Source organism: Terrapene carolina, unplaced genomic scaffold, assembly GCF_002925995.2.
Source record: "Terrapene carolina triunguis isolate 2854851 unplaced genomic scaffold, T_m_triunguis-2.0 Scaffold234, whole genome shotgun sequence".
Lineage (NCBI taxonomy): Eukaryota > Metazoa > Chordata > Testudines > Emydidae > Terrapene > Terrapene triunguis.
Window position 1 is genome coordinate 9127887 of NW_020664585.1, and position 16291 is coordinate 9144177.

A 16291-nucleotide genomic window follows, 5' to 3' on the forward strand; every position below is an offset into this window, starting at 1 on the left:
GGGATCGGCCTTTCATTGAATTAGGGAAAACTAGCCTAGATTAACAAGTACAACTTGATCAAATAGAGCAGGTTAAGAAGATGCAGACAGCCTGGCCTTCTAGGGGACTGGGGCTGCTCCGCTTTGTGGTCCTTGTTTTGGATTTAAATTAGTCATCCCTGTACAACCACCTTCAACACATGCACGCACATGTGGGCTCTTGATATACGGAGCTTTGATCTATGGAGCTGGCTTCTCGAGTCACTTTAATATGAGCATGCTAACTCACACTCAGTGTTCACACCACACTAAATGCTTACACTGTCTTTGAACAAGCCAGCACTGGAGGGTAGAATCATGTTCAGACTAATTTTCTTCACACCAGGCGCTCTGCCCTGAAGTGCTTACAGTCTAACGGCACCATGGATGAATAAACACAGATGAGTGCGTGGGATAGGTGAGCTCTGGGAAACCTTTGCACATAGGGCTGTTCCAGACATAGGGGAAGGCGAGACAGCATGAACTAAAGCATACATGGAGAGCGGTGGAAGTAAACAGAGGGAATGGCCAGGACAGGAGCACAGGTGGTGCGAATAGTGCAGGAGACTGTTTTGCCATAAACTGCTTTATTTAAGGCAGTAATTTGAGCGGCTACAACATGCTTCCCTTTAATTGTATTCAAGCTATAACAAGCCATGGTAGGAGGTACACATGTCAGCAGCACTGGCAAGAGCAATCTGGGTTTGGAGGAAGGAGATAATAAAGCCCTTGTTCATGCAGGCTGATCTACATGAGGCCCACTGACTCCCAAGGAACCCTACCTGCATGGATCGAGACAACTTCGCTGCTAATGGGATCCCCCTCAGGGATGCAAGACTGCTGTGCCTCCTTAACTCTCTCCAGCCTGAGCTGTCTTTCACAATGCCTTGCTAGTGACCAGCAGCAAGCCCCTCCAGGTGATCACTCAGCACAAAAGCATGTGGAGCCCCACACCTGGCTAGATTGCATGAATGCTCCCAGAGCCACTCATGAATCATACAGAGAAAGGCACCAGAGCCACATCCTCCCAGCACTGTACCTCAGGAATATACAGTCTTGCACTGCTCAAGATGGGCAGTGCAGATTTATTAATTGGTTCACCACTTCAAGAATGGAAAGTGGACATACACCAGCCCTGAGCAGATTTGCCCACACTTCATACAAACTTACTGGTAAAGACGAACAGTAAAACCAAGTGTATTGACCACAAGAGTTAGATTTTAAGTGATAGGCAAAAAAAGTCAGAGTTAGTTACCAAAAGAAATAAAACAACCATGCAGTCTAAACTCTCAACCCCATTAGACTGGGCAGCAACTAGACGAAGCAGTTTTTCCTCACCCCGCTGGATATTGCAATCCTTAATATACAGGCTTGTTCCTTAAACTTGGGCCAATCTCCTCTGCTGGGGTCTTCAGTCTTCTTCTCAGTGTCTTGGTTGCTTGCAGTGTCGGTGGGGGCAGGAGAAGGGCCTAGTATGTGTCCACTCTGTTTTATACCCTCAGTCCATGTGCTTGGAAAACAAGTTCAGGCATGTCTGGGCATTGCTGAGTCTCCAGGCAAGGTTGAGCAATCCCCTAGTGTGGCCTCATGCAGGGAGTCACTGAATTGTAGCTCCCTTGATGGACAATGGTTGATGGGTTGTTTGAAACCCTGCCTGGGTGTTGGTTACTTTCCTTGCTGTTATCTCTGGGGAGCTAATATCTGGCTGATTCCCCAACTTGCAGCATGTTTTAGTGACAACCAAACAATTCTCATAACTTCATATGCATTAATGATATACATATGTGGATAGAGAAGTGACTTTCAGCAGGTCATAACCTTTCCCCAGATACCTTACAAGGCATGCTTTATATGCAAGATCACAATTATATTAAAAAATTAGGAATATGGGGGTTACAGGATGCTCCCAAGGTAAAGCATGTCACAGGTATATCTGGGAAAGGGCACTGCATTCTCTACTAAGGGGGGCAGAGGGAACCTTACAGCTTGTTAAGTTATTGACTGTCAGGGACTCAACTGATATTGAAAGGACATGGCTTGTGGTTTCCTCTGTTTGAAAAGTGTCAAGTCCTATTTGGCACAAGATCATCAGCTTTGGTGTTTCCCCTCCAGCGGAGAGTTAAGACACTATTCAGTCAGGCATAAGGGAGGAAGAGAAAGGATACTGCATAAGCTACACAACTCCACTTGTTTGTCCTCAGACAAGCAAAAACTTCCTTCAAAATAAGGAAGAGGAGGAGGGTCTATTAAGTAACATGGCTCAGACAGCAGGAGTGCTGCAGAAAGCAACAAGATTTTAGCTATTCTAATTTGAGAAGTACTTCCACCAGATCCAGATTACACAGAGCCTTGCTTCCTCTGACTGTAACCCATGTCCCAACCTACCATCCAAGGTGACATGATATATGTCTAGTTACCAGGTGGACTCCAACAAGAATGTTCAAGGTCTGGTGTTTCTTTAGAAGCATGCATCAAATGAAGAAAGGATCATAGAGAGGGGGACAAAGGAAAGATGGCTCAGCTGAATATGCCTCTGCTGTATTACAGAGACCAGATTTTGGTGTTATAAGAAGCATTTCCAGGGCTTTTAATGAGAGATTTTACAAAGCCTTAACTCTCAATAGTCCTGAGACAGGCAAATTGTCTGGAGAGATTTGCTGTAGGCCAGCATCTATGTATTAAAATACATATGAAGATAAAGTCCTTGCCCCAGAGATTTTACAAGCCCCAGGCACACAATGCTCAAACTGAAGTGGGATTGGGGATGGAATTTTGCTCTGCTGGGTCAGTTAAAATGAACCCCATCTTATGGGGAGATCAGGATCAACAAGCAGCCTTTCAACAAGTAAAGTTGGATTTATGTTAAGAGTATCACTTTTGATATTTGATTTGGTGCATGTTCAATGGTTAGTTTCACAGGGGGGAGGGATAGCTCAGTGGTTTGAGTATTGGCCTGCTAAACCCAGCATTGTGAGCCCAATCCTTGGGGGGGGGGGGGCATTTTGGGATCTGGGGCAAAAATCTGTCTGGGGATTGGTCCTGCTTTGAGCAGGGGGTTGGACTAGATGACCTCCTGAGGTCCCTTCCAACCCTGATATTCTATTTGTTTCCTTCCTTTGTAAATGGGTTTAAATTCCATTCAAATGATTAAGTAACTCAAGACACTTATGGAACCAGATTAAAGTTGTTAATAATCAGTTAAGGAATTTCAGCATCTATCCTGCTTTGTGCAGTTTTGTTCCATGACTAGTCTGGTCTTGAAAAAGGAAAGCCACATGAAAGGCTCAGAACTCTGCATCCCATTGATAATTTTACATGATGTCCATTACTAAACCGGACTTAAGATGCTCTGATTATCTGCAGCAGAGTCATTTAAGAACACCAGCAGCATTTTGCAGTCAATATGTGAACAGCTTTAAAGGTACCCCACTTTTGCCCCACCAATGCCCATTCACTGTGGTCCCCATCAGGCACTGGGCTGGCCACAGCATCTTGGGAAGGCTCATGCTAACTCAGTGGGCTCATTTTATAGGGGGTGGGACAGAGGAGGTCTTTGGACCACCATCTGAAGGGGCACAGAAGCAAAGCACAGCTGTTCGGAAGGTTCTTCCTTCAGATCAACAGGGATATGCCCTCCACCAGGTCCCCAGCCAATGGAAGGCTGTGCACATTTGACAAATGGCATTATTCAGATTCTTCCAGTCCCTTCACTATAGAATCCAGAGTCACCTGCAATATTAAGGCAAGTGCTAGGGACAGCCACCCTATCCTTGTCACTGAGCTTGGAGAGATCGGACATCTAGTAGGAAATGGTGAGCAGAAAGTATTCACTCGAGTGAATCCTCTCTTGTTTACCCCCCACTACACCCCTTATCACTTTATTCCTGCCTTGTCTTCCATTTATAGGGCTGCTATCCCATGCTTTTATAGCCAATACTTTTCAGTCTCTGAAGAGCAACATCTCCTCTCTTCATTCCTGGAATCTTATTCATCCCCTATTCCGTTGTCCACTCTCCTCACATGCTTGTATTCTCCTCTTCTGCCTCCCTTGATCCCCCTGTCCTTATCCCACCTGTATACAATACATAGCACTTAATGCTTCAGAGACTTACGACACCCCAGAGGCAGTAAGTAGATATCTGATTTTACCTACAGGGATGCCAGAGTCAAGTGACTTGAAGGCCAGAAGTGACAGAGCAGTTATTAGGTGGCAGGAGTCCCCAGCTCTCAGTTCCCTGTGGAGCTGCAAAAGGCAGCTTGAGGTTAATTGGCAGATACAGCAGAAAGGTTGTAGTTTGCATTAACCTGGCATTCTATAAAAATACTAGAATCTACTGTTGTGTGTGTACAGCAAAATCATCTGGTATTAAAGCCAGCAGTGAGCACTGCGTGAACCATTCACATACCAGATTTTTAGCAAAATAGAGCCACTGAGTCAGGTAGGCCTTGAGACCTTTCGCAATGAATTGCCCCTGCAATGTGTACACTGTCTGCCACTGATTAGGTGTATTATGGATCCTCGGATACTGGCTACTAGATTAAGTGACCCAAGGCCTGACCATGAACAGCAAATCTCATTTGTCGTCCCAAACTGGTATGCGCTATTCACAAACAATGCTCAAAGCTTGTTTTGTAACTACCAGTTTAAGCCTCCCAGATCCACAGCTTCCTTTCATGCAGTTCTGCTTGTACAACAGCAATTTAATAGGACTTACAATGTTGTCATATGGACTAGCCTTACTCCAAGTTAGACTTCCCCTCAAATTAAGACAAGCTTTCAAATATCTTATGCAACAGATAAAATATTTGAGATTAAGTGTGAGACATTTTGGACCACGGCAGTTACAAGAGATTTTAGACCTCATGAACGTATGCCATAGTTGAGACAGCATTAAAGCTCAGAGGCATGAGAAAACTTTTAGCTGATATTGCAAAGTGTTTCTGCTAATGAGTCATTAACACTGGGGTTAAGCTTTGCCAGAACCCTTGAGACTGTGATAAAGATGGTACAAGAGAGACTAGTAAACTAGTGACAAAACATGAGTGCTGGAATAAGCAAGGCCAACCATCTTTCAGTAAGTGGTCTGCAAAACTCTGGCTGACAGACTGCATGTGTCCAGTACTGAAGAAATTAGTTTAAATGAACTTAGGTGAGCAGGGAAGTATTTAAGTGGATTCTTCCAGCTAGAGCATCTCCCAAACACAACCTGCACCATAGCCAATAGACCCTTAATCTAGTGCAAGTTCTATTTGTATTTGTTGCATTTGCAGCAAGCCAGTGCTAGGGAGCCAGCAAGCTCATCCCTGGGGAAGGGAGTGAAATAAGAATGTGGTGCTCTACCAGCCCATTAAAGAACAGTTTTAAAAGTTATCCCTGTACAGTCCTCAGCCAGAAGGATGGAAGCAGAGATGCCCATTCACTGGAAGGGTTGGAGATGCGGAACGATTCTTAGGGTCACTGCAAGAATGCAGCAGAGGATAGGAAAGGAGAAAATAAAAGAACCACCACTACCCAGTGATTCTTACAGCAGCAGTTTTACTGAGCACACACCAAGATTTGTTTTACTTTGGATTAAGTGGCTCTTCATGTGATGTGAGCGCAAAGATTGGATTTATGAACCAAAACAAATGCCTTTCTACCTAAAAACCCTGAGCATGGTCTTGCTTAGTTCAACAGTTATATCATTTGAGGATTAAAGAAGATTCATGAAGCACATGAATACCAGAAAATAGGATGACCTTCCACTTTGTGCTACTGCTTTTTCATGCTTAATGGTGAAACCTAGTATCATATGACATTGTAGATGTTGGGCCACATGACTCATCTGGTGGCATGATGTCCTTTGCAGGGGGAGGTGTTAATTTTTGCTGAGGATTTAGAGCTACTACAAAAATAGCTAACAAGCACCTAGAAGTCTTCCTGAATTATTTGTGGCTATCTAGGACCATAGCCAGGCAGACATCCATATTTCCAAGCAAGATAATCATGCTGGTCTATTTTCCCCACTCTACTTAGGAATAGTGGGATTTAAATGCTAAGCAGATGCTCACCTGTCTTCCAGGACATGTGACTGGTTCTCCTACCACCCCAAGGCAGTGATTCAAGTCACCGAGACAGTCAAGGTTCTCCCACTCTTTCCCACACCTTACACAAGTTATTTACTCACTCTACTGCCAGAAGGCAAGTGCTATAAAACAAGAGCATACGGTCTGTCAATGTTCTCTATTGCTGCAGCACTCGGTCTGCTGAATTTCTGCAGTATGCCACCCAAATTACAGCTCTGCCTTGCTAGCAAAATGGGCCAGTGGAGTAATTGATCCTGCATCAGGCCTTGGCAGTGTGAAATCAAGTGCAGCAAGCAAACCGAAGTGTGAATCTGACTCTTCCCAACCTAGTGCTCTGATCTCTCTTCTCCACATCCCTCCTTACACCAGGAGTTCCATTTGACTTCCAGCTACCAGACGGATCATGGAGGAGAGGGGGTGGATTTTATTGATTCTCTGTTACATTGTGAAAGCTAGGATTTTTAACTGTAGACACACTTAAGCCCAGACCCTCCAAAGTATTTAGGCTCTTGAAATTTAGGAGCCTAACTACCTTTGATTGCCATAGTGCCTTTCCTCACTTTGGAAATAGTTTGTGCCACATCTGAAATTTGAGCCAGTGGGGTTGCATGGACATAACAGAAGGGAGAATTTAGGTTATGCTTAATGCCTTATTCAAGTAAGTGTCAGGATCTTTGAATTGCTCTACTGGAGCTCTGATTGTTTCACACACTGAAGAGTCAGGACTCTAGCAATCATCCTTGCTGCAAACTACTCCAGGGTATCTGCATGGCTGCAGATAACTGCACATGTGCCAGACCCCTTGGCCTGCATGCCCCCATTGCAGAAGGGAAGGAACAGTAGAAGGTCATTAGCTACACAGCATTAATTGAACTGTCAGCTTTTAATCCATTTTAATGCTTCTTATGAAGACACATGGCATTTTCAGAACTTCCTGGGGAGCTAGCCAGAGACAGATTCCACTACTGCAATAAGGCATTAATCATATCGATCAAAAGCTCAGATTCATTTACCATAGAGTTGGGACACTTGACTGGTCCAAAAATAATTGGTCAACTATTGGTCAAATATTTTAAAGCACTAATTTACTAGAACAGTAACAAAAAAACAAAAAAAAAAAAAAAAAAAAAAAAGTATGACTTGATGGTCTCCAACTGGCTTAGCCTTAGATAGATATTTATGTCTAATTAGCAAAAACCCAGATTTAACTGAGTTATTTTAGCTCAGAAAAATGTTAGACAATGAAATGAAGTCCCTCCTGGTTAGTTTCTATAGGTTTGTCTAGTCAGTTTAGACTATAAACACTTCAGGGCAGGGACTGTCTTAACTTGTTGAATGTGCTTTGTAAGCCACCACATAGGTTTATGGCCTGCTGTACAAAGAAAGATAGTGTAGAAGATTCCAGCCAATCAAGAGGCTTTATAGTCAATTATTTTGTCTCTCTTCCCCTCCCCCTGCCCCACATCCACCAGATGGCATAACAGGTAGTAAAGTGACATTTAACCAGCCTTACAGGATATCACGATGCAATCAAATATTTAGGTGTCTGCCTACATCAAGGCCTTCTTGCCAGAATATTTGACAATATTTAACAGTGATCAACTGACATCATTTGACCATGCTATATGATGTGTCGTTGTAGGTGTGTCAGTCCCAGGATATTACAGGGACGAGGTGGGTGAGGTCATATCTTTTATTGCACCAACTTCCATTGGTGAGAATTTTTGAGCTACCCAGAGCTCTTCTTCACATCTGTGTAGCTTAAAAATAGTCTCCCATCAACAGAAGTTGGACCAATAAAAGATAGGACCTCACCCACCTTGCCTCTATTATTTGAGCAGTCAAGTGACCCATTTGCCAAGCCTAGCTCACACAGCCAAATCTGCTTTCAGTTACCACCATGCAACTTCACTGAAACATAATGCGACTCAATTCGGTAGCATTCTGGGGTGACTGGGTCAAAAACTATTTTAAATGTCTAGAGCCCAGAAGTCTTCAGGCAAAAGAGACTCCATGAACCTAAATAAGAAAGTTATGTTTTCACCGGTACAGTTAACATTCTGCTAGAAGATAGCCTTCTTCTCTCCAGTAGACCTTGAATTAAGCAGTGATTGGCTAGAAAGACTGCTCTGCTACATCTAGATCAGATGACTATAAATGCTAGGGATGGGCAAATCAAGCTGAGATTTTACCTATCTTTAGCCTTCTTTCAGATATGGCTAAGGACACCCCTCACCTACAAATGAGATTCCTTTCACTCAACCCTCCAGGAGACACTGGACATATTTGCAGACACAATCCAATGCTGGAGGAGACCAGCTCATCTGAAGCAGCCTTCAGCCTGCTCTAATCAGAGCACAGCATCATCTGACGACATCACCACCAGGGTCTCTGGACTAGGAGACAGCATCAACCAACCGCAGGCACAGACTGGGGGAGTTCTGTTTGGTAAGTCACCGGCAAGCAACTGCTTGTAAGTAGTTTCAGTTCACTGATCATAATGGAGGAGCTTTTAATAGTACAAGTCCTGTTAAGTGTGTATTAGACTATTTGGACACAAGGGAGCTACTTAACATCTTAGCATTCCCTGCTCTTCCTTTGAACCCCCTCCCTCCCCCCTCCCCCCCCCCAAGGTCTGCAGCACGTGCTAGAATTGCTCAAGACCATTTTTAACCTGGCGTTACAAATCCCGGAATCAGAGTTTTGGGGGGGGGCGGGAAGAGAATTTACAAAGATGCAAGTGGCAGTTGGGGTCTAACAGCCATTTATATCTTTGAAAGTCTTCCCCTAAAACTAACGTCTGACAGACCATTTACTCTAACACTGCTAGACTGGAGATCTAGAGAAGTCTCCCTACAGGGACGAGATTAATTCAGCCCCTGGCAGGATCATCATGAACAGCTTTCTAGTCTCCATAAAACCTGTGGAAAGGGATATGGTTAGTTCAGATCCATTAGATGGAAGCCTGCTACTTAACTACCAAGGATCTGTAGTAAATGTCCTTCCTGTTCCTCCCATGCAGTCATGGCTGCTGTGTTCCATGCTGTAGGTGGGGCTTGAAGCAGTTCATATAGGCATGGTTTGCAGAGGAATACAGGAACGCAAGCTAGAAGAGTATACACAACGTGATTGGGAGGGGGCACAATTTCTCACAAAAACCACAAGCTCAGAAGACAATACTGCACAGGTTTTCTTGAAGCAACAGAGCTAGAATAAGTGAAGATTTAAATCCTGTTGGAAAGAAAGGGTCATCAATAGGCCACAAGCAGAGTCTGGCAGTTCTGCTGCAACCCTGCTGAACTCAGCATATTCCTTTATATGCACCCACACGCTTCCCCTCCCACTCCACAGATTCCCTGAGCAGAGGTTAAGTGCTTACCACCATCACCCACCCAAAAGCAGCAAAGTTCCATTTCCTTCTAAGCCACAGACCTTGTTGCTTGCCTTTGGCCTTCCTGGGAGGAAGACACATGCACTGCACACTTCAAACTGAGGGTTTGATTAACACGTCCCACCCTCCACGCCCACCTAGATGTGACCCTACAAGATACTCCACTATTCCCATGCAATCATCAGTTTCATGTTAAAACCACCACCAATGACAGATGTGGGCATTATTATTTGTTGGGTGCTGAAGAAGTAGGAGCAAGGGCAGAGAGCTAGCAGCCCCTCCCACCCCAGATCTTGGACATACTGAGATCAGCTGGTCTCCTGGGAGTGAAGGGATTGATGCAATCAAAGAAAGCCGTTGTAATGGGCTTTACTCAAGCAATTAAAAGCTAGGAGATGCACAAATAAATAACTCCTCAGCCCCCCTCAGAGTCATCCGAAAGGGGCCGTGATTCACTCACTGGAAACGGTTAGTGCCGGTTATATGAAGCTGTCCTTTGACATTCAGCCTCTGCTCAGCTGCACATCTCTCTAGTTCCAGCGCATTATTTCGGAGGAGAAGCAGCATTTTCAGCTGGCAGCTACTGAACCTTTTGTGGTAAACGCTGACTGCTACAGTCAGGAGCACAGTGCCATATGACCTGACATTTCCTATTGCAACGGGAAGCTAGGCTGTCAGCCTTCATGAAGCTTCCTTAGCCAGCATGAACAGCCCCCCCCCCCCAAAAAAGCATTTAGAGCAGGGGGGCCCAACCCTTTTCCCTTCCGCGCCATTCCCCCCCCCCCCCCCCCAAACATAAAAACTCCACGGCCAACCTGTGCCGCAATAACTGGCTTTCTGCATATAAAAGCCAGGGCGGCATTAGGAGGTAGCAAGCAGGGCAATTGCCTGTCACAGGGGGCCTCCCCATGAAGCTACATTGCTCAGGCTTCAGCTTCAACCCTGGGTGGTGGGGCTCAGGACCCTGGGCTTCAGCCCCATGCAGTGGGACTTCAGCTTTCTGCCCTGGGCCCCAGCAAGTCTAATGCTGGCCCCCCTTGGAGGCCCCCCAAAACCTGCTCGAGGCCCCCTAGGAGGCTCTAGACCCCTGGTTGAGAACTACTGCTTTAGAACATTTTACTGCTTTTACCTCCACTTGCAACAGAAATATTTTGTAAGAAGTTGTACCAGTAGCATCTCAGACTCACTGCTACAGTTAGGACGGGGTGAGTAGCTGGTAGAAATCTATCACTAGCAGTGACCTCAAAAGCCTATAAAGCCTGACAGCTGTAGCCCAGAAAACACATTCTGGTTAACAGTTTTGCTGCAGGACATTTGTTCATTAGACAGTTGTCCAGCAACACTGCCTGCAGAAGCAGTACAAGCTTGCTAAGTAAGCCAGTGTTTAATTCAAGTCCAGGGAGGGACCTGCAGTCATGTAGATACTTGTAATCAGAGTAGCAGAGTGAAGTACACCTCTACCCCGATATAACGCGGCCCAATATTACACGAATTCGGATAGGACGCGGTAAAGCAGTGCTCCGGGGGGCCGGGCTGTGCACTCCGGCAGATCAAACCAAGTTCGATATAACGCGGTTTCACCTATAACGCAGTAAGATTTTTTGGCCCCTGAGGACAGTGTTATAGCGAGGTAGAGGTGTAGTAGGACTGATATTGTGGAAATTAGGGGTTAATCAGGAACCAGCCCCTAAATTAAAATATCTGCTAAGAATTAACATTTCTCTCATTAATATATAGGTGGTTATTTGACCCCCAAGCCACTCCTTTACAATGGTTATGACAGCTATGTTATATCGGTGCTCTCTGCATAGGCTCTACCCAGCTTATACTAGAATCACTGGATGAAAGTATCACCATATCAAGTATTTGTATCACCAACATTCACTAGATCAAGCCTCTTAACCCCCCTGTGAGCTAAGCAAGTATTTACAGATGGACAACAAGTCAAACATGCATGGTGTGTGGAGGACCATTGAGACAGAATAACTAGTTGATGGCATCACACAAAAACGTTCCCAGATCTGGAAAATCTTTGGGGCAACCCAGCAGGCAACACCTGATGGGGTCAGGGCGCACATCCCTTCATGCATCAGAGTCTGACAGCTGGAAGCGCTGGGGTGTCTTAGTCCATCCTGCCAACATGGCCGAAGAGCATCCAACACAGCTTTGGAATATAATGAAGGAAGGAAGGCTGGATCTCTGGGAGGCTGACATTTCGTACAAAGTAAATCACTAAGGTCATGCAGCAAGTCTGAGACAACTGGCACTCATGACTGTCCCAATCCCCCCGGTCACCCCACTACAACCCTGCTGGTGCTCCATGTTTTTAGTCAATGTAGAACACTTCCACAGTAAAAAAAAAAAAAAAAAAAAAAAAGACATATAGGGGCAAGTATAATTGATCTATTTAAACTAATGTTCACTCATGCCGGTAAGAGGCTAAGCTACCTGGAAGCAGTTAATCAGTAGCCCTAGTTATTGACTGCTGGTCTAAAAACATTTTAAAAAGATTAAGACTTGCATATTTTGCATCCATTACTGTGTAATCCTGATGAACCTCACATCAGTTACAGAAGTATAAATTTTGCAAATAGGATAAGAGGAAGGAGAAATAAGATTAAAATTAGATCATGCTAGTAAGAGGCTGAGGAAGGGGGGGAGGGGGGAAGGTCTCCTCAGTATCCCATTTCTTGCTATCCTTGCCACACATCTTGAAGCGTCAGCCAGTTCATCTCACTATCTCTTCCCTGGACCTTAGATACTCTTGATTCTCGAGTCAATATCACGTGTTCAGGTATCCCATTTAACAGAAGAGAACCTCTTGCTGCCAGGCACCTGGTATTATAATCTTTGACCGGCTACATAACAAGCCTATTAACTGCACTGGCACCCTAGGCAATGCACTGAATATGCTGTTAAGACGATCTTTGACCTCAGAAGCAAGCAGCAGCCACCACTGCCTAAGAAGTGGACTCTACCATTGCCAGTTCAGGAAGTTCAACAAGCAGCTTTCCAAGGCTGAGCACTTCCTACTATTGAGAGCAGTCGCCCAGGACCTGGGAGCCTAGTAGGGGAAAGCCCAGGATGAGACTTCAAATTTTTCGCCAAACACCCCGTAAGGACAGCACCACATTACACAGATACTGTAACCAGAAGCCTGCTATCTAGGTACTTATATTCAAGGCCTGTGAGGGCCAGACAAGCACCTACTCCAAACACATATGGCCTGAATGCTGAACTGCACCTCGAGGTTTGATGCGGCCAAACCTAAAGAAAGTGACTTGTCACCATTTTACAGGAATAAAAGTGCCCCGAAGTATAGCATGTCCTAAGGCTGGGATTTTAAGGGAGACTAAGGGATCCCGGCAGCCATATTCTATTGACTTTAAAGGGGATTTGGGTGCCCAACTCCTTGGCTCCTCTGAAATCCCAGGCTAAAAGGTGCTAGAGTGTAACAAATATTTGTTTTATGACACTAGTGTAAGTCTCTAGCTTGAACAGCTTCCTGAGGACTCTAAATACTGGAACAATCTATGGCCACTTACAGCTTTATGCCTATCACAAAGCCACATGCCATGGACACCACTGGAACTGACAGCAACAGATCTCAGATCCTCCTGCTCCAAGAGGACAGGCCTCCTATCACTTGAGCTAAAGAAAATCTCCTTTAGCTCTTAGCAATATAGGGCCTATGTCTCAAGTGAGCAGCTCTGACTATCCAGATGAATGTAATCAATAATGTTTCACCACAAGAATTATTACGAGTCACCCAGGATGTTAGTTACTTGACACTGAGGGCAAAACCTGCTAAAAGATGCCAATATTATATTAGTTAACATCACAAGTTTAAACAAGTCCTATGCAGTCAGGAGGACATGTTCCCATGTCAAAATGAAATTTAAAAAACCTAATGCAAAGTTGAGAAGAAACTTAAAATCACACTGCTTTGTTAGGAAAAAAGTCACCCTCCAGTGATCTATTCTCAATGGCAGCATACCACTTACTTTTATATAGCATCTTTCGTCTCTGAAGGATCCCAGACTAAGAAGGGACAGAACAGATTTCTAGTACATAAAAGGTTATTACAAGGAAGAGGGAGAACAGTTGTTCTCGTTAACCTCTGAGGATAGGACAAGAAGCAATGAGTTTAAACGGCAGTGAGAGCTGTTTAAGTTGGACATTAGGAAAAACTTCTTAACTGTCAGGGTAGCTAAACACAGAAATAAATTGCCTAGGGAGGTTGTGAAATCTCCGTCATTGAAGGTTTTTAAGAGCAGGTTAGACAAACACCTGTCAGGGATGCTCTAGATAATATTCAGTCCTGCTTTAGTTCTGCCTTGAGTGGACTGGACTAGAAGACTTCGAGGTCCCTTCCAGTCCTACGATTCTATGACCTTATCTATACTAGGCAAGTTTGAACCATTGCAGCTTCATCAGTGGTAGCACTAGAGTAAAGCAGGCACAAGGTGTTTTTTTAAATCACAACATCGTCTTTCCCTGCTTAAAAAGGGTCTACACAGCACAGGGGGAAGATTCCAGCAGCCACCAGTTAGAGCTAGCAGAACATAGGTAAAGTATTGGCAGGAGAGCGAGTCAGATGAAACAACTGGCCTGGGGATCTGGAAGCTCTGGAGTCTCTAGCCCCAGGGCAGACTCATGGTTTGTCTGCTGTCCTCAAGCCACAGGCCTGGGAGCCCCCAGCAGCTTTGGAGTGAAACTGGGATTCTTCTGACAGTCACTGTTGCAATAAACAACGTCCTTCACTCCACAGTGGTAGGTTGGTCTGGTGGAGCAATTTTTCGTTTGGAAACACCATTTCAGAACATCTGGTTTTGTTGTAGTTCAAAACTGAACCATATTTTGAAATGCCAACATTTCTCATGAACCTGACACCCTGATCACTGTTGCCAACACCAGTAGCGGCAATAGCACGAAATTTCAGGGAAAAGGAACGTAGCAGCTTTGCTCATAGCCCTAATTGGTTCAGGTTTGTGAGGTCTACTTATATTCCTTTTGTGCTAACCCTTCTGGTCTTCTATTGCTACCTAGCCCATGGACCAAATACTTCATTTTCGTTAACAAATGCTGCCGTTATGTCACTTAGCAATTAGAATTAGTGTTGCTTGGGAAGGGAATGGAAACCTTAAAATATACTACAGCACAGATAGCTAATGTGTTAGCACTAATCCGGAGCTTTCTACAGCATCCTTCACTTTAGTAACTGTTAGCGTTCTGAACACATAAGGGGCAATCCATGATGCATTGTGGTACTCAGTACAGCAATAGTTTACTGAAGTGCCCAGGACTTGGGGGTCATTAGCATTGCTCAATATAGTTACCAATGCATTTTAGGGGGTCAGGAGGAAGCATGGAAGCAGAGAGCCCCAGCATTCAGACATCACTCCTGTAATGCTGGGTGGGAAGGAGGGCAAGTTTTAGCCATTTGCACAAGGAGTGGAGAAGAAAAAAAAATACACTGTGGGAAGTGTAAGATCCTCACACCCCAGCCCTGCTTATTGCCACCCTCCCACCCCCTTCCCAGCCATCCCCAGATGAGGGGGAAGAGGAGTGCTTCAGGTAACAAGCCGTGGCTGACCAGACCTCCCCAGTCTGTCATTTGTGCATCTGAGCCCAACTCCTCACATTACCATACATAAATACTTCATGTCAATAGTATTTGCCCCCCATCTCGTTTACTCCTTACTAGAACGGACTCATTTCTACCTTAGTATCCTCTATGGACCAGCTTTACTGCTTATTGATTTCAGGGGGAGTTAGAGGGGGCTAGCAGCTGGCAGGATCAATGAAGAATTCACTCATTAGAACAGAATTCGTGTTCCTGTTGCACGAGACACGACGGATGGGTTGTAGTCAATCAACCCTGGGCTAGCTGGGGCTAGTCTGCACTTCAAGCTACAGGTGCACATTTCAATACCCAGACAGCTACAGCGCACTTTTCCTGTCCTGTATGGGCCACATCTCTGTTGGGTAAGGAAATTATTATCGACCTAGCCCTGCCAGGGGATCAGACTAGGTGACCTAGGGAGGTCCCTTCCAGCCCTAGACTGCTGTGAGCCTCAGTGTGGGGGGGGATTTGAAACATTAGCCAGGTCAGCACCTCAGCACGCAGGGAGCTGGAGCTCGAGAGAGCTCACAAGGCAGACCTGGAGGCGAGGGGGCACGATACAGCCATCGGGGGGCACGATACAGCCATCGGGGGGCTAGGGAAGAACCTGGGCACTTGGTGCCACCCCAGCCTTTGATGGGGGGCGGCCAAGGGGACGCCAGCCCGGGTCGGCCCAGCGCAGGATGCAACCCCCCCCTCCCCACTGCTCCCCCCGGGCGCGGGTCTCACCTTGATGACCTGGTCCCGGACCATGCTGGGCAGGACGAAGAGCAGGACAAGGCCGCACAGGGCGAAGACCAGCCCGGTCAGCCCCAGCGCCAGGGGGGCTCTGCGCCCCGCGGGAGCGGCCATGGCGAGCAGAGAAACGTCCCCCGCAGCGCAGCCACCAGCCGGGCCTCGCTGCCGGCTCTGCCCGCGGCTTAGCTGCAGCCAGCGCGGGGAACAGGCGGCCGGCCGCGATTTTATTCCCTCCGGCCGCGCCGGGACCGCCCCCTCGGCCGGCTCTGCCCAGCGCTCGGCGGGGAAGGGCCGCCCCCCGCCCCAGCCGCGGGAGACCCGGCTACAGCGCCCCGCCTCCCTCCCCGCCCCGAGGATCAGGCGCCTGGGGAGCTTCTCTATTCCCCCCCCCCCGATCCTGGGGAACTTTTTTCCAACCTCCCGCCCCCAGATCCTGGGGAGCTTCTCTTCAA

The 16291-nt window shown here is 46.1% G+C and overlaps 1 protein-coding gene across 2 annotated transcripts in view; it reads right to left on the bottom strand.

The window, feature by feature from the left end:
• Positions 1-16291, bottom strand: part of SCARB1 (scavenger receptor class B member 1) — a 45346-nt gene that overhangs the window by 23691 nt on the left and 5364 nt on the right. The window contains exon 1 of one of the 2 annotated variants that reach the window (XM_026656874.2): positions 15831-16089. The exons of the other annotated variant lie outside the window; for it this stretch is intronic. Coding sequence (XP_026512659.1) covers positions 15831-15953 — 123 coding nt within the window. The 5' untranslated portion in view covers positions 15954-16089. Of the gene's footprint in view, positions 1-15830; positions 16090-16291 lie in introns of those variants that run through there. 2 annotated transcript variants of the gene reach the window in all.